Source organism: Cyprinodon tularosa, unplaced genomic scaffold (assembly GCF_016077235.1).
Source record: "Cyprinodon tularosa strain WSP-4 unplaced genomic scaffold, ASM1607723v1 ctg215, whole genome shotgun sequence".
In the NCBI taxonomy this organism is placed as follows: Eukaryota; Metazoa; Chordata; class Actinopteri; order Cyprinodontiformes; family Cyprinodontidae; genus Cyprinodon; species Cyprinodon tularosa.
The window spans coordinates 260,978-283,737 of record NW_024038800.1 but is presented as its reverse complement, the minus strand read 5'-3'; the positions used below and the strand labels follow the sequence as shown (position 1 = coordinate 283,737).

Here is a 22,760-nt window from a genome sequence, read left to right as displayed (position 1 = left end):
TTTGTCATTAACAAAAATCTTTTATTAATTTTAGAGACAACTCTGAAAGGAGACTGTTTAAAACTTGGAAATATCCAGAATTTCTAAGGAAGGAATCTAGATGATGATTTTTACAAAAATATGCTCCTAAAGTAAGCAATAAGGCTCTAAAAATGATGGATAGAGAAACAAATACACACTCAATCTCACACTGGACAGAGCTTGTTATGCCACACGGGAATAAACTGCATATTCAGCTGCAGACACCCTGCAGATTTCCTTTCTTACATGCTGTCCTATGTACACTGCTGAGCAGCTGTGTCCTGTCAAGAAGATGCAGCACTATATTCTAAGTCCGACCAACCGAGGATTGTTGTCTGTCAGTGTTGGTTATGCAATATCTTCACTGACCACAACATGTTCATGTATCCTTATCTATTTTTACCCACCATCTCCCCTACAGTGATTTTTTGAGCATTGTGTGCTGTAAACCCAAAACAGCAGCTAACTTCTACAACGATGGCAAGAAACAAAACATCAGTCATCAACTTCCAGTTTTGCATAAGTGATGACCTCAAGACAAATTTATTCCTATTTCATAAGACTAAATAGCATATACTGTTCCTGATTCAAAAGTTAATTGCTAAACTTGCACTTTTGCACTGTTCTTTCACCAACCCCTTGTACTCCTGGGTGGAGTGGATAGTTCCTTTATCCCAACATTGGGTCCTCTACCAGATGCCTGGGAGATGTCCCTAGAACTGCATTTCTGGACTGAGATGTCTGATGTCTTTCCAGATATCTGTTGGAGCAATTTCTCCAGGGTGGGGGGTTACTGCCCCCAATGCTCTGATGATCATGAGAACTACAGTTGCCTTCATCTTCTAGTTCTTCCTTGAGGCCATGGTATTTCTCCAGTTTCCTGTGTTCTTCTTTCCTGATGTTCCATCATTCGGGATGGCCAAAAAAATCACTATGGCTGTCCTCTGCTGCTTAGCAGTAATCACAATGGGACATCAGTTGGCCAAAATTTTGTCTGTTTGCGACAACACAACTAAAAAGAAAGTACATAAATAGAGAAGAGGCCGATTCTTACAATAAAAGGGTAGGCTAATTGAACAGCAGGAAACACGACAATTAAAACAATATCATATCATGACTTTGATAACATACATAAAAGCATAGTTAAAATAAGAATTACAAGGATTTGACCAAGGTTCTTTTAAAAACAAACTATAATTTTCACAATTTTGCCAACTTATGTAAAACCTATGGGCATTTTATAATCACACTGAGATTGTTGGGGCCTGAGGTACTCTGTCTCAAACTACTATCCCTAAAAAAATAAAAAATAATAATTAATTACAGTACAACACCACTTAGGTACAGTTCACTATAGCAACAGAATGAAAATGTAGTTTCATTTTGTTGCTGTAATTATAGCTGTATTCTTTCACTACTATGTTTATCTCTGCAAATAACATATAAAGGTAGTGGTTGAAGCAGTATTTTTGGTAATTCATTATCATTTCACAACACATTCAGAATTTCTACAAGATAACTGTTAAGGAAAAAATACAGATCTCCAACCTGAACACAGAATGCAGCAAACATTCAGATGTTTGCACAAAAAGATTTTTTTTTTTCACTTCAGAGCATTATATATATTGTTATGGCTCTTATTGTCAAGGTTGACGTTATAAAACAGAGATGTTACTTGCTACTTTGGCCATCCTGCATAGTATAAACACCACTTGTGTATAACACTAAAAGTCAAAGGTATCTGACAAATGAAATGGACCTTTTGAAAAAGAGAAGGCATTAAACTAAATATTTTCCATCTTAGCAGTGGCCAGCTAGCCGCCACTAGATAAGGATCACAATCCTTCCTTGTGATGTAATAAAGTCTAAAGTACAGCTGCATTAAAGCCTTAATGTTCTTTGGTGGTCTGAATGTCCCTGCAGTGCTTTCACAGTGTACTGCTCTGGTGTCTTTTTGCATGTCTGTGGTAATTCATCAATACAGCAACAGCTCCGAGTTTTAATTATGTTGTTACTTAATATGGTTTAACCAATAACTGTAATTTTCAAACAGTAATACTACAATACTACAATATTTCCAAACAAGGAATGCAGATTATCGATTAGTTAATTAATCAAAGGTTGAAGTATCTCATTGATCAACTAAACATTAACTGAAAAGTGGCAATTTTCTTAAAAGACCTCAGGTTTCTTTCATATCAAGAGGATCTTTCCATAACTCCAAGGGCTAAATATTTTTTGGCAGTATGCTGTGTTAATGTTTTTTTTAGATTTATTATTATTATATATTACTAATATATAATACAGTCTAATAATTTATTATTATTATATATTATATAATTTATTATGGTTATATTCCACCTGTTTAATGTGGTGGTTTTGTATACATAACTAACTTATTTTATAAAAATAACAAAAAATACAAATATTGGGTCACTAAATAAAAAAGGGTGAATAAAATACGTGAAACATTTATGTAGGTCTGAAACAGTCATTCGGATTAATCGTGATTAATTGATAATTAAATAATTGTCGACTAATTTAGTGATCGATTAATAGTTCACTGGAGTATAGAAACTTAGCTGACAGATGTACAGACAAATGTCACACTTAGGGAAAGAATTTAGTCAGTACTGTTACTTTATCTGTTTTCTTTTCACAGAAGTATCTGCCATTGTATTTTAAAAAAGATCCAAGTACTTTTTACACCTCTGCTCATATCAATGGAACTTTCTATCTTCAGAGGCAGAGTTCAAGCTTACTTGGTTCTTATTCTGTAATCTTCTATTAAGCACCTTTCATTATTCGACTATGAATGCATCAACAAGATTATTGGTGGGTACTTATAAAGCGCATCTTCAAGTTAAGGGACTCCAAACAGCTTTACACTACATTTGGTGAATTATTTATTCAGACTGATGGTGGCAAGCTATTTTGTAGCCACAGCTGCCATGGGGCTCATTGACAGGAAGCGAAGTTGCCATACACAGGCACCTATTTTTAAACCACTATCAGAAGGTTATTTGGGTGAAGTGTCTTGCCCAGGGGCACAACGACTGAAACAGACAGACCTGGGGTTCGGACCAGCAACCCTCTCGTTTAACGGAAGGACCTGTATCCATTGCCACTGTCCCCTCAATGATATGGGATGGTGGTAAAATAATCATTAGATGCTGCCCAAGAGAAACCAAGACAAATCATTTACCAAGCAATCCATTCATATTTCCTGGTCAATATGCTCAGTAATAAAGCTAACTACTGTTAGCAATGCATTTCTCTGAATTTTGTAATTATGTTTGCTTGGCAAGACCATATATGTGAAAGATTAATGAGAATCAGATCTGAGCAATGCAAATTACCACTCATCCTGTCCAATCGATGCTAACTTTTGTCTGCAAGGCACGGTATTAGTTTTTAGATGGCAATGTGAGAACCTCGCTATTTCCCAGTCTGAAATCTAACTTGCAGCTATCTTCTCTTGAATTGTTTCACAAATTAAAATAAAATTCATAAACTACTTCTATATATTCAGCTGTAAAGATCATATTTAATAAGTTCCAAAGCAAAAACATCTAAAATAGTCTGTATTTCTGCAATATAAAACATCTATCAAATTGGTGACATGCTACTTGTTAAAAGTGGTATCTAATTAAGCAGCAAGCTACTTATATAAAAAAGATGGAGAGCCACTGTAATACTGCCAGATATCAGGGTGTATGCCAAAGTCACTTGTCTCTAGCATCACAAAAGAAAAAAAATCTGTGAAAAGATCAATTAAACCATGTCAGCCGGAGAAAGTCAAACATATTTCCTATCTTTAGTGAGACCAATGTTACACCTTATTCTGTGACCCAAGCATACAGGTGCTGGTCATAAAATTAGAATATCATGAAAAAGTAGATTGATTTCAGTAATTCCATTTAAAAAGTGAAACTTGTATATTATATTCATACATTACATACAAACTCATATATTTCAGATGTTTATTTTGTTTAATTGTGATGATTACAAATGACAACAAATGAAAATCTCAAATTCATCATATCAGAAAATTAGAATATTACTGAAGACCAATAAAAACAAAGGATTTATAGAAATGTTGGCCAACTGAAAAGTATGAACATGAAAAGTATGAGCATGTACAGCACTCAGTATTTAGTTGGGCCTCCTTTGGCCTGTATTACTGCAGCAATGCGGCGTGGCATGGAGTCGATCAGTCTGTGGCACTGCTCAGGTGTTATGATAGCCCAGGTTGCTCTAATAGTGGCTTTTAGCTCTTCTGAATTGTTGGGTCTGGTGTATTGCATCTTCTTCTTCACAATACCCCATAGATTTTCTATGGGGTTAAGGTCAGGAGAGTTTGCTGGCCAATTAAGAACAGGGATACCATGGTCCTTCAACCAGGTACTGGTAGCTTTGGCACTGTGTGCAGGTGCCAAGTCCTGTTGGAAAATGAAATCTGCATCTCCAAAAAGTTGGTCAGCTGCAGGAAGCATGAAGTGCTCTAAAACTTCCTGGTATGTGGCTGCGTTGACCCTGGACCTCAGAAAACACAATGGACCAACACCAGCAGATGACATGGCACCCCAAACCATCACTGACTGTGGAAACTTTACACTGGACTTCAAGCAACATGGATGAAGTGCCTCTCTTCTTTTCCTCCAGACTCTGGGACCTTGATTTCCAAAGGAAATGCAAAATTTACTTTCATCAGAGAACATGACTTTGGACCACTCACCAGCAGTCCAGTCCTGTTTCTCTTTAGCCCAGGCAAGACGCTTCTGACGCTGTCTGTGGTTCAAGAGTGGCTTGACACAAGGAATGCGACAGCAGAAACCCATGTCTTTCATACGTCTGTGTGTGGTGGTTCTTGAAGCACTCACTCCAGCTGCAGTCCACTCTTTGTGAATCTCCCCCACATTTTTGAAGGGGTTTTGTTTCACAATCCTCTCCAGGGTGCGGTTATCTCTCTTGCTTGTACACTTTTTTCGACCACATCTTTTCCTTCCCTTCGCCTCTCTATTAATGTGCTTGGACACTGAGCTCTGTGAACAGCCAGCCTCTTTAGCGATGACCTTTTGTGTCTTGCCCTCCTTGTGCAAGGTGTCGATGGTCGTCTTTTGGATAACTGTCAAGTCAGCAGTCTTCCCCATGATTGTGTAGCCTATAGAACTAGACTGAAAGACCATTTAAAGGCTTTTGCAGGTGGTGTGAGTTAATTAGCTGATTAGAGTGTGGCACCAGGGGCCATCAATTTGGAACCTTTTCACAATATTCTAATTTTCTGATATGATGAATTTGAGATTTTCATTTGTTGTCATTTGTAATCATCAAAATTAAACAAAATAAACATCTGAAATATATGAGTTTGTATGTAATGTATGAATATAATATACAAGTTTCACTTTTTAAATGGAATTACTGAAATCAATCTACTTTTTCCTGATATTCTAATTTTATGACCAGCACCTGTATGCTGTTGTGGATTCTTCTCATCAGTCTTTCCACTAATCCTAACGTCACACCTGACCTCAAGTCACAAGACTAATACCTAAACCTAAGAAAGTCTATGGATGTAGTCTCCCCTTGGGTCACAGTAGATGATGGGTCACAGATTATACTGTAATGTTGCATCAGAACGTTACAGAGCTGGAATTTAGTTACCACCAAAATCGGACTTTTCCATTTGGACAAAAGTAAAAGCCAAATGCCCCGATGTAAAAGTTTAGGGTTGTCAAAAGTATCAATACTCTAACTCTGGATACAATACTAATTTTGCATGGTATTGCTATTAAACAAAAGTTCTATTGGCATATTTTTGCTATTCCTAATTTTACATTTCTAGATTATTTGCACATTAAAATAATAATACTTAAACCAACCAAAAATATTATCAAATTTTGTTAAATGTGGGTTATTAATTATACATAAATTTGCACACTTATTTCACATTTACAATCTCTGATTCTGTAGAGAAGACTTGCTCCATGTTGAGATTGAGAAATAAGGTTTTTCATGTTAATAAATATGTTTTTATTCCTTTAATTATTTGGCATTTTTTTCACGTCTATGGTATCGAAAATGGAGTATTGAATATTTTTTCTTAGCATCGAGTATATCTAGTTTGAACTTTTAGTATCATGAGAATTCTCTAATTGATAAGGATCAATACCAAAACAAGGTTTTGAGACAGTGGTTCGAAGGCCAAAAGAGGTTGAATTTCTTTTTCTTAATCAATTAAAAAATATAAATAAGAAATAAAGCAGGAGAAAGAAAATGAGGCCTTAAGAGACGACAACCTTCAAGAAAAAATCTCATACAGAGAGGTAGCAAAAGAAGTCAGATAGATGCCTCCAATATATTACACAAAAATAAGGAAGCCTGTTTCTGCCACATGAAAGTAAAAAAAAAAGAAAAATAGATAGTCAAAATTTCGACTTTAAAATCCATAATTATGAGATACAAAGTCATAATTATGAGAAACACAGTAATAACTGAGATATTTGACGTTGTTAAAACATAACTATGAGTGAGATTTGAAATTATGCCTCTGTATATCATAATTATGGGTTTGTATCTCATAATTATCACTTTGTAACTCATAATTATGACTTTATATATCATAATTATAACTTTGTAACTTTATATATCATAATTATAACTTTGTAACTCATAATTATGACTTTATATATAATAATTATTACTTTTTAAACTCATATTTATTACTTTCAATCTCATAATTCGGACTCTCTATGTGGCATTTTTTTTTTTTACTTTCATGTGGCGTAAACGGCCTTCCATGCCAATGAGACAAAAGTCACAACAGAAATTAAATGCCGAATGAATAAATGAGGGTAAAGATTGCATGTGGCTGATGACGATGGTCGTAACCTGAAAGAGCTCATAATCCAACATAGTTTCTGCGCAATCATTAACAGACACATAAAGACAGACTGACAGACAGCGGCCTCTGATGTGCGTGAAGCGGCAGGCAGCAGGAAAAGATGCACAAGTGCAGCACAGCCGCTCTGAGCGATGCAGGAAATGACAGCCTGCCTTTAACTGCGAATCATTGGCAGTCTGCGGGCTGTAATGTTTACACAGGTTCATCACAGCTGTAAAACATCCTCAGCCTGTAAAATAACCCTGAGAGACAAAGTTGAATCTCTTCCTTTTTTATAGAATTCGGTCTGCGCAGATTTATATAAGTAAACATAAAAGCGACGAAAACATCATATTTGGATTAAACTGTTCAGAAAACACATTGTCCACAATTATATCTGCTTTAAAAATATATATTTTTACCTTTTGGTGTTTTCTTGATTCCTGTCGTCGCAGCAAACTTTTAGCAAAGTCAGTCCTAAGGATCGAGAATAGTTGGCAGATAAAGGGATAAAATTCATGAAGTGCGCTCATCCATGACGGCAGATGAATATAAAGCCATAGCGGTGTTATATGGAGGTTTGTTTCACCAGCGAGAACGCTGAAATGAAATCAGTGCATCTTGGAGAAGGCGGAGAATTTACGGATGAGAGGCGCACAGGGCAGACCACTGAGCGGTGACCTATCAGTGTCTGGACAAACACCACCAGTAGACTCCCTGCTTTTAAAGGGACACTATGCAACATTTTTCAGTTAATTAATGTGTTCCATAACGTTATGGATGACTAAATGAGTCATTTCAGGTTGAACAAAGGTATTCTCGGCCGCCCTGGTGGTCTGTGGGGGAAATACTGCACTTGCAACTGCAGGAGCACCGACCCGCACCCACAGGCTCAGAAGTCTCGTGAGAGTCAGTCTTGCTTTACGGCGAGAACTGCTACACGCCCCCAGTTAAAAGCATTCTCGTTGCTAGCACAGTGGCAATCTTTGTGCAGTTATGCTACGTTCACGCAGCAAAAGCAGCAAAATCGTGTCTGCTGCTTCATTTTTGCTGCTTGTACCAGTTAGTTCTGACGTGTGGCTGAAGCAGCTTTGCTGCTCTGGCTGCACAGTGCAAAAGTGTGTCTGAGGCGCGTTGGGCGGAGCTTCACTATCCTTTCTCTGCCTTGCAGCTATATTTGCTGTGATCAGTGGGAATAAAGTAGTTTTAATATGTGTTTAAGTGAGAAAATACACCTGAAAACGTAATCAGTGCAGTCAGTTCATTCAGATTATTATTCTGCCTTCAATATTTTTTTTTTTTTTTTTTGCCTTCAATATTTTTTCTGTCGGAGCCGCTCAGACCCCCACATACCAGCGGGGCGCCGACAGTATGGATCCCTTCATCAGCAGCGGTTCACCGCGGCAGCTGGTAGGTGTTTTTCATCTAAATAATCCAAACTGCATATTCTGCCGGCAGATTTCTGCATTTTAAGTTAATTTAGGCGTCAATAAACTGTTTAAGAGGAGTGATCATCAGCGCTGTGTCTCTCTCCCTGCGTTAAACGCACCCGACGCGCTGCTTCAGCTGCTCAGACGTGCTGCGCCTGGTGCTCAAAATGCGCCGCGGGACCTTTTGCTGCGCCTTGACGCGCGTCAACCATTGACTTTGCATGTAAACTCGCTGCTTCTGTCGCGCCAGCTACGTCCAGTGTGAACGCAGCGTTAGTCATTCGCTGCTAAGCTCAAAACAACCGCGCCTGGCTTGACGGAGAAACCAGGAGAACAGCTGTGCATATTTACGACAGTGCACTTTTACTTTCGCCCTCTGGAGGGAGCCTCGCTGGAAAATCAACACCGGTTGCATAGTGTACCTTTAACCTCTTCCTGCCCCCAGTCCTGCCTCACCACTCAACTTTATTACGTTTTCTATTAATAATAATACGGAAGAGGATTAGGGCCACTGAAAAAAAAAAAAAAGTTAACTGATATTTAAATTTTATTTTAGTTAAATATGGGAAAAAAGTCAAAATTCTGACTTTAAACTCAGAATTTGACTTTTTTTCTCAGAATTTTGACAGATAACAAACATGTTAGCATCAAGCCATGTCAGTTTTAGAGACTAGCTCTCTTGTTTTATTGACCTGCTCCTCTATTAATGAGGGGACCCTTCGGGCACATAAAAAGTTGCCTAATTCCATAATTTTCCACCAATGTGTCACTGGCCCTCTCAAACAACTCACATCTTTGTCACTGAAGCTGAGTGCTCCCACATCTCTTCATTCATGGTGCCCATCTACATTAAAATCCAAAATTCTGAGATTAAAGACAGAATTCTGAGGGGAAAAAAATCAGACTTTTTTCCAATACTAAATTAAAATAAAATTTTTACATCAGTAAACATTTTTTATTTTTTTTTTTCCAGTGGGCCTAATCCTCTTCCGTACTATTAACCCTTCTTCAATTTTGAAAAATGTTTATCCCTCAAGACATAGGAACATCTGCGAAAAGTAAATTTTCAGTTAAAAGTGTTACATTTATATGCAACACTACTGATGATTATATGAAAATGTTGAATTAACTAATAAATTAGGATGTTTCGTATGAAATAGTAGTTGGGAAGAAGGGAAGCCTTAAAAACCTTTCCAGAGGCTGGCTGTTCACGGTGTTAACATAAAAAGAATCATCTCCTTGTACAACTGACAGATTACATGTAAGATGAAGCTAGTGTGTTTTGGCTCCTGACAAAAGTGAAGAAAAGTACTCTTATCTTCAGCTACCACAGTATACATGTTAGATTAAATATTATTACTTATACTTCAGCGATAGTATCAAGGTGTTACTTTATTGTATCTCTTAACTATATCTGTTGGTTGTGCTGTTCTTTTTACATCTCTTTGCAGGTGATGAAGCAGACTGAAGATTTTTATCATTGTCTCCCTTTTATCTCCTCTTTCTTTAATCTTTTTTTCCTTTTTTTTATTTATTTCCTGTTCTACTTACATTGCAGTGTCCATATAATCTGTAATATTCCCTGCATGATTTATAAAAAAGCTATTTATATGCATAGATCAAGCGGAACACTATGGCAATAGCCGTACTGCTCCACTTATGAAAGCAAAATCTGCTTTTATTGGCATTAAGACAATTATTCTTATTGCCACATTGCCATACAGGACACTGTTAAAAAGTGATTCAACTCCTTTACTTTTTAAAAGTATGAAAATATATTCTACATTGTATTTAGATGCAAAAGTAAAATTAAGTTTTGTGCCTTCAATGATCCAAAATAACTTAAAAAAAGATATTATAAGTTCTATGCATAAAAAAGGTAATTTTTTACATTTTTAGTGTGTTTGTAGACAGAATATAAAAAAATATAACTTGGTCTAGTTTTATTCAAAAATAAAATTTCAGAGATCATAACAGATGAAACTCATCAGACATCCTGCATGATATGTTTAGAGCTGTGATATTCATACAGTAGTAGCTATTCAAAGCTTCCCCACTATCCGTTATGTGCCCTTGGTTGTTCCACTGCAGTTTCTTTTTAATCATCAATATTTGATTTTTAAGTGAAAGGGTGAAGCCATTCTTAAAAAAATATGCAAGAGGGGGGGGGTCACTCCAATGGTTGGAAGATGGAGGGGATTTTGCTGGGAGTTGTAGGAAAGGGGGCTGTCATTCGGCTAGCGTTTGACTGGGAAGGGCTATCTTTAATGGCTGCCACTGCAGCAATAATTTTGGACAGATCATTAACATAAAAAAGAAACATCATTAATTTGTACATTCAGAAAAACAAGATACAGAAAAAAGCTATGCAAATAAAATAAGTATTTGCTCAACACCTCTTACAGCTGGTTACTGCCCTATTTGGCGTTGCATTAATTGGAAATGTGTTTATCCACAATGCGCCCAACCTATTGAAATGATTATCAACTTTTCATGAATATTTGTTCACTTTTAAGGAACAACCCAGGTTTAACAGCTGTATATCTTCGTTTGGTGCCTAGACTCTTCCCTGCTAGAAAGGCAGCATATAAGAACATTTAGGCACATACAAAGCTGACCCTCATGGTTGCAAATTAGTTATTATTCTTTCCTTGGAACCTTCCAAATTAGTTCAACCATTGGTGTCATCAGCAACAGTACTTTTCCATTGTTTACAAATTGTTGATTGTAACTGACCAGCTGACTCCACTCCTGTTATCTTGTCTACAGGACACCTAAATACAATAATGATTTTTTTTTCATGACTTCTCAGAATTACAGGCAGGAATTACATCAAGACTTTGGCAATTTTTTAATTATGTTGAATTTTTATAGGTACATTGTTAAGCTACACCTCTGGCTAAGGATTTCACTGCTGCTACTGAAACTTTGACTTGTTACAGGCAGTAAACGGACCCACTAATGAATGCAATGCACCTGGAGTCACTAGTTCAGGAGCCAGAAAACACATATGTATTCAGCAAATGGTTCTTCATAGAAATATTGCTCAACCCTTGGTGCACTAAGGAGAATTGCTTTAGATCCTTCCTTCCCATTGCTGTTTATTACTTTATAATCTTAACTGTTCCCAAAATGCCAAGTAAGTGGTTTTATCCATCCTATCACAGTATACCAGGAGTTTTGTTTTTTTATTTCTTTTTATGCTGCTTTCTGTATTTATTTTGAACACTTGCTAGTTTAGAGTATGGCATTTTCTTATGAGTGTGCAGCGTCTTCTTTTTTACTTTCTTTCTGTACAGTATATTCAAACCTTCAGTTTTTTTTATATTTTTGACAAGATGCAAACTTACTGTAACTTTTTGTACATAAAAGAGATCTGCTTCTCCATCTTAACATAAACCACTGAAGCTTTTTTTAGTAATGTAATCCTAATCTCACAATGAGTGAGACTGATATTTTTCCACTCTTACAAATCAATGTCCTGCATGAGAGGTAAAGTATGTTAAAATTTTCTTACTCTAAACTGATGAGCTTAACGAGAGGATGTAAGGACCAAAGATAACAGTCCTCTGCAGGTTTTTTTTGACACAGAACTTGTCTGCTGATTCTTTCCGATCAGTAACAAAAGGTAAAAGGTCACATATAGGACTTGTGGGTAACTTTTCAAGGAGCACGTGCATAGTTCTCTATTTACATAGTTATCTCCACAAAAATGTCAATAAACGCGTTTTTAACTAGAGAGCTTGTTCACAAAGCATGCTGTAGACAGCTGCTGGGCAGAAACAACTTGATTCTTGGTGTCTGCTGAGGGACACAGCAATGTATCGATTGATTGTAAGCTGACAAAAAAGGCAGACAGTTTAACAAATGAGACAAACTCATCTAGCGTCTCTAGTTGAATCTTTTTTTTCTATCACAAAAGACGTTTTACAAAAAAAAAAAAAAAACGTCTTTTGAAGGCTGTCTGGAACCAACATTTCTTTTTTGGGGGGGATTAAGCAATAAAGGACTTGTGATTTTTGCAGCAGCAACTTTTGTGCACCAATCAGCTCAATGTTTTTTTATTTTTATATTTTTTACAATTTCAGTTTTTTTTTGCTTCCATGATCTAATGAAAAACATTTATTCTGCATAATGAACCATAATTTTGTTAATTGGATTTGTGTGTTTTTTTTGCATAAAAAAAGCATAGAGTTGTACATATATATTTTTACAGCTATTGGTTATGCTCTAAGGGGGGAATAACAATGAGAGCAACATTGTTTAAATCAAATATATTGCATGAGGTCAGTCAGCCATGCAGTGTAAATGCTCATTTAGTATTTTTAGTGCATTTAATAACTTTTTGCATGGCACTTAATAATTTAAGTAAAAATAAAGACTAGTTACTCAGTCATACAGTAAAAGTGAATTTTCAAACAACTCGGGTGGGTTTTTAGGAAGCCAGAAAACATTGCATGAAAGGAAGTATTTTTACCATTAGGATTTAAAAATAGATGTCCAGTAGAGTGAAGCAAACTTGCAAGTCAGGTTCTGAATGGATGCATTTTTGATAGGTCCACAGCCTTTTTTCTTGAACTATGGCCTGAAATAGCTGTTATTTGAGAAGAATCTAATTACGCTGTGTGAGGGTATACTATTACAGCGGTTTGGTGCTTAGGGGGGCAGAAAACCCCTGTAGGACTGTCACTGCTGTGTGAATTCATAGAAAGTCATTATTCAACCATACTCAGTGAATGCCCTTCCTATCACACACACCCTAAAAGTTGCCAATTTGATTGCCCATAATGCAGTAAGCCTGTCATTGTTATCCATTGACTTTACAGTGGAGGGATTACTCCACTCTAATGTCCAAATAACATTGCTTGTCTTTTTTTGCAATATATATTGGTCCAAAAGAAATTAGAAATAACTATAGGAAAGGGAAAAAAATTAAAATGTTTGTGAAAATATAATGATGGTTCTTTTGGAATAAATAAAGAGACAGGGAAATTTGGGGTAGTTCGTCTTTCAAGAAACCGATACCCCGGTTGCATAAACTTTTAGTCCTTAGTCTGCTTTTTGGAAGTCTTTATATGAATCATGTAAATGATAAAGTTTCTAAAGCGCCATTTTTTTATTTCTATTCTGATGACTATATAATGTATTTCCCTTGACCTACTCCAGACCCTGCTTCGATCCAGTTACACATTTTTCATAGCATAGAACATTTATATGGCTTAACATTGATTTAAGTACAAAAATAACAGTTAAGAAGCATGCAAAACAAAAATCATGCTGAAAAAAACGCACAATAAACAAAGCCTCCAAACCTACCATCAATCAAAACCCTCGAAAGAACTTAAATTGAATTTTTATCCCAGTACAGATATATTGGATTTTCAACTGATGATGCTCTGACCATGACCTACATGTCATGTAAAAAGACTTAAGCTTCAGTTAGGTTTTTATTTCAACAATCCTGCCTTGATTATATTTGATCTTATGAGATACTTTTTGCTTCTATCTTTGTGTATATGTTTGATTGCAGTGACATGTTTTATATGCATTCCTCTGTTCAAAGCTTGCATAATCTGGATATTAAATATATAATCTCATTTTGAATTAAAAAACCTCCTGGATGGGAAGCGACACGTCTTCAAACTTGGAAAAAAAAGTTGAGTTGATTGTTTTTTTTTTTTACTTTTTTGGGATGACTATGACCTGGATGACTGCAAATCTTCAACAGCATAATCTGGATACTTTCTAACATGGTGCTTTGAGGTTCATTACTAATTCTAAGGCAATCAGTCATCACTGCTTGCTTTATTCCTATGTAGGGTGGTTTCAGTGGTCCTCATGTAGACTAATAAACGTTTGTTGACAAATGTCCATCATATCTCCTTGCCTATGTTGTGCAATGAATAAACTCAATCTTATGGTCTAATATGAGGCAAAATCTCTTACTAATGTCCGTCCTGAGGGTCACGATTACGTTTGCGCTCCTTTAATAACCTAAAGAAAAACTTGTATCTGTGTGAATTAATCTCACTCAATGCCTATAGGGCTCCAAAATGACTTTTAGATGGATGCATTTCTTTGCAGACGTTTTCTTCCGATGTATGATTTTTCTTTAATCATGGGGGTAGATATGATGTGTACTTAATGTTTTGGGTTTGAATTTGTGCATTTTTGTCTGCTGCAACTAATTGTGCTGAGGCATTTCTTGAGTTTTTCTCAATAAGTTTCTACTTGGTTCAATAGGTTTAGAAAAGGAAGAATAGGCATTTAAAATCATATTTTAAAAGTAAATTCTTTTCTTCTTACAATTACAATGAGCATAGTTCTTAATGAATCCATCATTTTATTTAGACCTAGTCTAAATAACAGTCTCTGACTGTTGTCCTCTGTTCAGCAGTGTACATTATGTCTCTGTGAATTTCAGAGGAGAATATAATGTCCATGTCATTACAAGGCCTCTGGTGGCCTTGTCCCATCTTCTCTGAAAGAGCTCATTGTTCCCTATTATCCCACTTGAACTGTTCCTTCACACTCATAACACACATAACAGCTCTCTAAAATCCCAGGTCTAAAGTCGCAATTATTTATTTATTAATTCTTCTTAAGTTTGGCTTATCCTTTCTTATATTTACTCCAAAGCCTTCTACTTTTATCTGGACATTGTCTTAATGCTTGATCTTATTGCTGTGTTTGAGATTTTTGACCAAAACTGTCAAACTAAAATCTGACCAACCAACCAAAGATCACAGGCATGGTTACTTAAGCACCTTATCCTTGTAGAAACAGACCAGAGTTTAAATTACATTACCGTCCAAGGTCTGCCTACATGGACTGTGCATTTTTTCCCTGTGCATGCATTAGTTTTCTCTGAATAATCCAACACCCCACACTATCCAATAAACATTGGGACTGTTGGTTCAATTGGTACCCTGTTTTTTTTTAAACCAGGGTATCAATACATAAACAGCATGCATAGTTGTTTATTCTGTAAGTCTCTGGGTTGCCTTGGCCACCTGTCTATGGTGTAAGAAAGAAACTCTGTATTGTACCTTGTCTCTTGCTGAATAACTGCAGTAGACAGGCAATATGATACGGCAACCCTTAAAGGACAAGTGTGTATGGATTAGTGGTGATTTCTCATCAAATACTAATGAAGCTTAACCTCACCTGTAATTTTCATGAAACTGTTGTTGAAAAATGCATTGTCGTACATCATTTATATAGTGATTAAAATGCATTGAATACGTGTTAAATGTGCCTGATTTTATGAGTATGTTTTGCATTAATCAGCTGTTTACTCCACTCTCGGGTGCGATCTCCCCTGCGCTCTGGAGCAGCAGGACACTGCCTGTCAGTCTCTATGAGAAATCCCTGATGAGGTTTGAGCCTCCTTCGATTCAGGTAAGTTTCGAGAGAGTATAGCCCTAAATGCATAACATGGCAAAATATGTCACTTCCAGTGAAGCTCAGCCTCTGAGGGGGTCTATGGACCCAGGGCGGGTTGTGAAGCTGGCTGCTTGCTTCTGATTGGTCCACATACTTAAGGATTTTTAAATGACAGTGGCCAGAGAGCAAGGAGGTTTTCCTCATTAGTCATCTTGTGCTGAACTCTGGCTGTGGTTTCTGGAGTTCATTATTTCAGAGCCTTTTACATCAACTATTTTCACGCATTTTAGTGATGTGTTTTAACCTTTGTAAATACAATATGTGAAATTTTTATTTATTTAACACCTTTGAGCCTCCCCTGTTTCAGAGAACAGAAGCGACCACTGTTATGAATGGACAACAAAAAATGAAATATAATGAAATAAAATTTTCTTTAAATATGTGTAGTTTCTCTTGATTTAAACATGTAAGACAATTTACCAATAAAATAGTTTTTGTTTAAAATAAGAAAAATTCAACTACATTATCTTATTTTAAGTTCATTTTTTTATTTCAGGGGAAATACTAACTCTTTTATTAGATCATCTTATTATTTGCTCAAATGAAGGAATGAAATAATCAGCTGCCAGTAAAATAAACTGAAATGATAAATTAATAATATATAAAAGATATATTGGAATGGAATCATGAAATTGAACAAAAAAAAAAAAAAAAAAAAAATATATATATATATATATATATATATATATATATATATATATATATATATATATATATATATATATATATATATATATATTAATAAATAAGCCTGATGGAGGTCCTGAACTACATTTTTTTTGAGACACATTGAGGCAATCACTAAAATTAGGTGTTTTCTTTTAAGTTCAGGAAATGTTCAGTCAGACTTCTGCAGCTGTTGACAGGTATGTTAATTCATTGTTTATTAGCAAGGTTCTTTAATTTGTCTAAAGTTTTTAATTTCAAGACATTTTACTTACTTTTTGATCAATTAAAGAGTGTGAATGGGTTGTGCATTTTACTGTTCTTCCTTTTTGCTTTCAACTGTTTAACTTTTCGATCTGCAGTGGGCTGAATTACCATGCAATTACTGCAGTTGTGTGTCTTAATGACATAATCAGACTTCCTTGATTACAAAGAGCTCAATATATCTTCTATTGAATCTCATCTGGCTAAAGTTGACTGGTTGCATTAGAGGAGGATTGAGCAGCAGTTGAAATAGCAACTCAGTGATTAAAGGACAAATGTCTACATCTTGAACCCCAATTTAACTAAAATCACAACTCACCTGCATGTTAGGAGTGAGAGCAAGGAAGCAAGTTCCTTAACTTTTTTCCCTACAGGAAAAGGTAAACTGCTATAAAAGATGCACCTTTTCTCTTAATAGTGAGTTGGTTTCTCTCTTTTATATATGCAACTTTAATATATTGGAGTTGCTGGAGAGCACAAAGTTCTTGCCTCTAGGAAGATACCATGAGCATGAAATTCCAATATATCTGTTTACAGAAAAGCTGGAAACATGACCTGGCCTCAGGCTTATCACCTTACTTTTCCTAGTAGTTTTGGAGCTGTTAAGTTCACCCTGTTATGATCCAAACACTCAACACTGCAGCTGGAGAAGCTTACACACTTTCTTAATTGCTGTGTTGAACAACTGAGTAGTATACCATACAATGCCATCCAGAGTGTATGTATTTCATTTAACTACAGCATATAGCTTTAGTGCTGTATACTGTAGATTGCAGTACTGAGTGATTTAATGCCTTAAAAGTGACTGAGTAGAAGTGAAGGAATAAGTGGGTGGAACACTGAAAGAAGGAAGACTGAATTATTAAGGTGTAGAGAAAAAAAGAGAGGGAAAAAAGTGGGAGAATCCATAGGGTTTGTACCAGACTTGGTAAGGTAATTACAGCACGCTCCAGCTTCACATCCATCTTCAACTGAACATATGGCAGCTTTAGGCAAAAGGAAAGAATCTGCAGCTGTTCATTATTTTTGTTTTTCAACACATATTCATCAGTCTGTTTAAGGGTCTTTTTCGTATTTAGCAATCAACACAAACAGTCCAGAGATGCAGAAACCCATAGCTGATGGGGGAAGATCTGTAAATAGGGCAATTAATCGTCATCCTGTAGCCTGGCATCACAGGAGACACCCGGTGTAAATTTTAACAGAACCCATAACCCACTGGCAGTATATGCAAAATACTGTACAGTGAGCAGCAAAAATGCATCATAATTATCAGGAGTCTGGAACTAGCATCTCATTAAAGTGATAAAAAAGGCAGTCATAAGATGAAAAATGTTATTAACATCTGTAAGCTTCCTCTTCCATCCATCCATCTTTCCCGCTTATTTCATCGGGGTTGTGGTTGGGCCGGTGTCTGTCTCCAGCAGATTATGGAGTGATTTTCAGCACATTACCTAGAGAACCAGCGGTTGAATGACAACATGACGCAAAGTCATCACTGGTCAGGTAAGAGAGAATAAGCAAATATATAATTAAGTAGATTTGATGATGCTTCTTGTTTATAATAAAAGAACAATAAAGTGACTTAGATGCTTTTAGACGCATTTTCCATCTTTAGTTTAAAATTGGTATGAAGCCAAAAAATTTTCAAGCAATTTAAGAAAAATAAAATATTTACTTTCTTACAATTAAGTTAAACCATTTCCAGAAAAAAACAAAAAGCTAAAACCGTTTGCAGCCGAGTGTGAAGAGAATCTGCTCCTCCAAATCCAAGGCCATGCTTCTCGACCAGAAAAAGGTGGTTTGTCCTCTTCAAATTGGAGGAGATATGGGTGTTTTCTGGGTATTCCCTTAGAGATAGGTGGAGGATCTAAGTCATTCAGGAGTGGACAGAGTAGAGCCCTTTCTCCTCCACATCAGGAGTCAGCTGAGATAGCTCGGACATCTTTTTTCCTCCTGTACACCTACAGTACCTTGGGCACGTTCCACTGAGAGGATACCCAGGACACGGTGGGGGGACTATGTCACTTTATCAGCCTGGGAATGTCTCAGGCCTCCCCAAGCAGAGTTTGGAGCCTGGGAGTCTATACTGACACTGCTGCCTCCACGGTACCAGATGAAGAGGGAGATGACAAGTATGAACATCAGGAATGTACAGTCCCTGGGTTTCAAAAAAACAAAAAAGAAAAAGTAAACCTGCACTTAAGTTGATGTTTATAAAGACAGCGAGCTATTAGGTAATGGTTATATGATGTAATGAGCTTCTTTAGATTAGAAATGCTTCTAATTGGTGTAATTGAGGAAATAGAAAAAAACATTTAGATTTTGACTGCTTTTCTTTAGGAATGCTGTTACTGAAATGGTGGGTCAGTCATTCAACATCACGTATGTCTATCTCAGCTCCCTGTTCGTCCTTCGTCCGACTTGTATTCAAGACCAGCCAAGAACAAGCATTACCGACACAAGGCCAAGACCTTTAAAGGCCAAGACAAGACCAAGACCTTATAGGTTTTGATTCAAATACAAATTGCAAGTTGCCTCAACCAATTATTTTCTTGTTCAGGTGTCACAGGCAAAAAAGTTGTGCAATTTATATGTCATTTCATATTTTTATTCCTTTGGGCAGATCAATGTGCATCATAAATCCTTTAGATTACAGTAAATTGGCATTCAGATTTTATTCCCTGGTTAAAAATGAACAAACTCTGTCACTTGGTAACAAAAGAAAATCTATCACTGTTTCTGTTCAGGGGCAAAGGCAATATGTTCTCACACTGGTTTGCAAATGAGTCAGTGCTACTTCACAGCATCAAAACACAGTGACATTTCTTTAGAACAGCAGGAAGTTGGAAGGGGGACTTTAAACCCACAGAGTACAATATGGGTATGTGTGAATTAGAGCAACAGTCTACAATGTGAGTCGAGTTGTTACACAATAATTAGATAAATGGCTTTGTAAGGATTTCAGAGCTGAAAAATCCTTTTCACATACATGCTTTAGCTCTTTCTGGGGTAGAATGTCTCACATTTACTGGAATTCATTCAGTGTGTCGCAATGGCAGTGTCAGTGTGACACTGAGTTCAATTTCATAACTCAATTCTGAATGAGCTATTTCTAAATCTAAAGAATTAATTTCTAATTAGTCACTCCATAAGACTTGCATGTGTCTGTATGTCCTAGTGTTTGGATTGGTTCTTGCAAAACTAAAGGAGCTCAATCAAATTGCAAAGATAGCAAACATCAGTGTTTAAATCTCATTGGATCCTCGTGCCTCTCAGTAATTTTCCCCCCCCTAACCAATATGTTTAATTTGAGTCTTTTCAGCTCAGAGCACCTTCTTCCATATGTTTCATGTTTCCTTATATTGCTTAAGGAAGACTACAAACAGTAACAAACCTATGGCTGCCTGTCCAAAATGACTTTCTTAATGTTGCTTCTCCATTAAGTTCTAATGTGTGTCTTGTAACAAATTAGACAATTACCATATTTTCACGACCATAAGGCGCACCGTACTAAAAGGCGCAGTCTCAGTTATGTGTGCCATTTCTGTATTTAACACACACATAAGGCGCACCGGACTATAGGGCGCGGGTTTTATATACAGGTGCATGTCCTCTACTACGTTTAAATACCTCTACTGCGTATTTAAAAATAGAGTGGGAGCAAAACTGAGTATGTTTGTTTTTTATTCATGTATTACAAAGTATTAATCAAACCTGGGAGCTGGCCATGAGACAGACACATCGCTGATGACACAGAGCACTGTGATCACTCCTCTGAAACAGTTTATTAACGCCTAAATTAACTTAAAATGAAGAAATCTGCCGGCAGAATATGTTCGCTTTTATTATACTGGTGCCTGCAGTTTGGATTATTTTGATTAAAAACACTTACCAGCCGCCACGGTGAACCCGGAGGCGACCCGGCCAGAGGTTGCTGATGAATTAAGTTTTCAGGTGGAAAAATAGAGCGCAAGCAAAACTGAGTATGATGTGCTTTATTCATGTATTTATTACAAAGTATTAATCAAACCTGGGAGCTGGCCATGAGACAGACACATCGCTGATGACACAGAGAGCTGTGATTACTCCTCTGAAACAGTTTATTAACGCCTAAATTAACTTAAAATGCAGAAATCTGCAGGCAGAATATGTTCGCTTTTATTATCCTGGTGCCTGCAGTTTGGATTATTTAGATTAAAAACACCTATCAGCTAGTGCGGTGAACCCGGAGGCCACCCGGCCAGAAGCTGCTGTTGAATTAAGTTTTTAGGTGGAAAAATAGAGCGGGAACAAAACTGAGTATGATTGTGCTTTTTTCATATATTTAATACAAAGTATTAATCAAACCCATCAAAGTCATCATCCTCTGTTTCTGAATTAAACAGCTGCGCTAAATCAGACATGCCAATTTCCCCTTCTTCGCTGTCAGAGTCACTTTCCGTGCCGGGCGGCTCCTCGGAAAAGATGCCGGCTTTCGCGAAAGCTCGAACAACAGAGCCAGCAGACACGTTAGTCCAAGCATCAACAATCCATCCGCAAATGGTGGCGTAACTTGCCCGGCGCTGCCTTCCACTTTTCCTGAAACTGTGGTCTCCGTCTGTCATCCATCGCTCCCACGCCGCTCGCAGCCTTACTTTGAACGGCCGGTTCACACCGATGTCGAGCGGTTGAAGTTCCTTTGTCAGACCCCCCGGGATAACAGCGAGCACAGCGTTCATTTGTTTCACCTTTTTTTTCACATCGGCTGTGAGATGGGCACGCATGGAGTCACAGATTAACAGCGATGGTGATGCGTGGAAAAAACCACCTGGTCTCCTCACATACACTTCCCTCAGCCACGCTTTCATCATCTCCTCATCCATCCAGCCCTTTTTCATTTGCCTTAACAACAACTCCAGCTGGAAAAGTCTCTTAAAGCAAAGTCTTTCTTTTAAAAAAATCACCATAGGCGGCAGTTTCTGTCCATTTGCGTGGCAGCCAAGCACAACAGTAAACGATGCCTTTTCATACCCTGTTGTATGTATCGCTACAGTGCTGGTCCCCTTCTTCTCCACCGTGTGATTCACTGATGTCGAAAGTGAACGGCACCTCGTCCATGTTGGTGATGTGGCTTGGCTGGATGCGTTCGCTGAGCAACTGTAGTCCTGGTCCGGATGGAAAATTTGCACCGTTTCATAAAACGAATGCACCACGATGGACCTCCTTGAAAATGTTCAATTTTCATTTCTTCCGCTAGCGTTACTGCTTTTAGTCGAACAGCGAACAGTTCTTTGCTCGATGGTCCATCGCTCGAGTCTTTCCTCCATCTCGGGCCACCTCGCCTTATGTCCGCGGAAACTCAGCTGCGTCTTCTTCACCTGTCGGAGTTCGTTTTCCATCTTCCTTCACTTGCGAACCATCGATTCATTTATCCTGAATTCTCTCGCGGCTGCTTGACTTCCATGTTCCTCTGCATAGCTGATAGCCTTCAGTTTACACTGTGCTTCATAGGTGTGTCTCTTTGCCATTTTTAGGGTTGTTAAGACAACAATGTTCTGCATAAAGCACATACCTGTTCTTTTAAACACAAGCCACGCCCACACTTCCCCCTTTAACGTTCTCATGTTCTCATGGTGGTCTCAACAACGTCCGCAGATAGGGCGCACCGCACAATAGGGCGAGCCGCACATTTTGAGGAAAAAAAAAAGACGTTTATATGCGCCTTATAGTCGTTAAAATACGGTATGTTGTCCAGTTTTGGAGAACATGAGCTTTAGCTCTCCGCTAAAAAATACAAAAACTGTATTCACAGAAACGCTGCATGAATACTGAAGAAAAAGGATGCACTCAGGTTATAGGATTTTTTTTGGCGATTTCAGAATTTAAAAAACAGCTGAATATACCTGTAGACCACATTTTCCATTTTGATAAGAATTAAAAAAAAAACAAGTTGCCAAGTCTGCCAAGTCTTTGTTTTGTTACTTTGTGTTTATATATACAATAAAGTTTGTGTTTTAAAATAAAAATATAATTAGTATGGACACATTTGCAAAGCACTGCATAAGATG

The 22,760-nt window shown here is 37.2% G+C and overlaps 1 protein-coding gene across 9 annotated transcripts in view; it reads right to left on the bottom strand.

Moving 5' to 3' along the window:
- The window catches only part of gramd1bb (GRAM domain containing 1Bb), a 198,231-nt gene that overhangs the window by 162,625 nt on the left and 12,846 nt on the right, over positions 1 to 22,760 (bottom strand). The window contains exon 1 of one of the 9 annotated variants that reach the window (XM_038285827.1): positions 7,327 to 7,530. The exons of the other annotated variants lie outside the window; for them this stretch is intronic. Within the exon in view, the coding sequence (XP_038141755.1) occupies positions 7,327 to 7,424 (98 nt within the window). The 5' untranslated portion in view covers positions 7,425 to 7,530. Of the gene's footprint in view, positions 1 to 7,326; positions 7,531 to 22,760 lie in introns of those variants that run through there. 9 annotated transcript variants of the gene reach the window in all.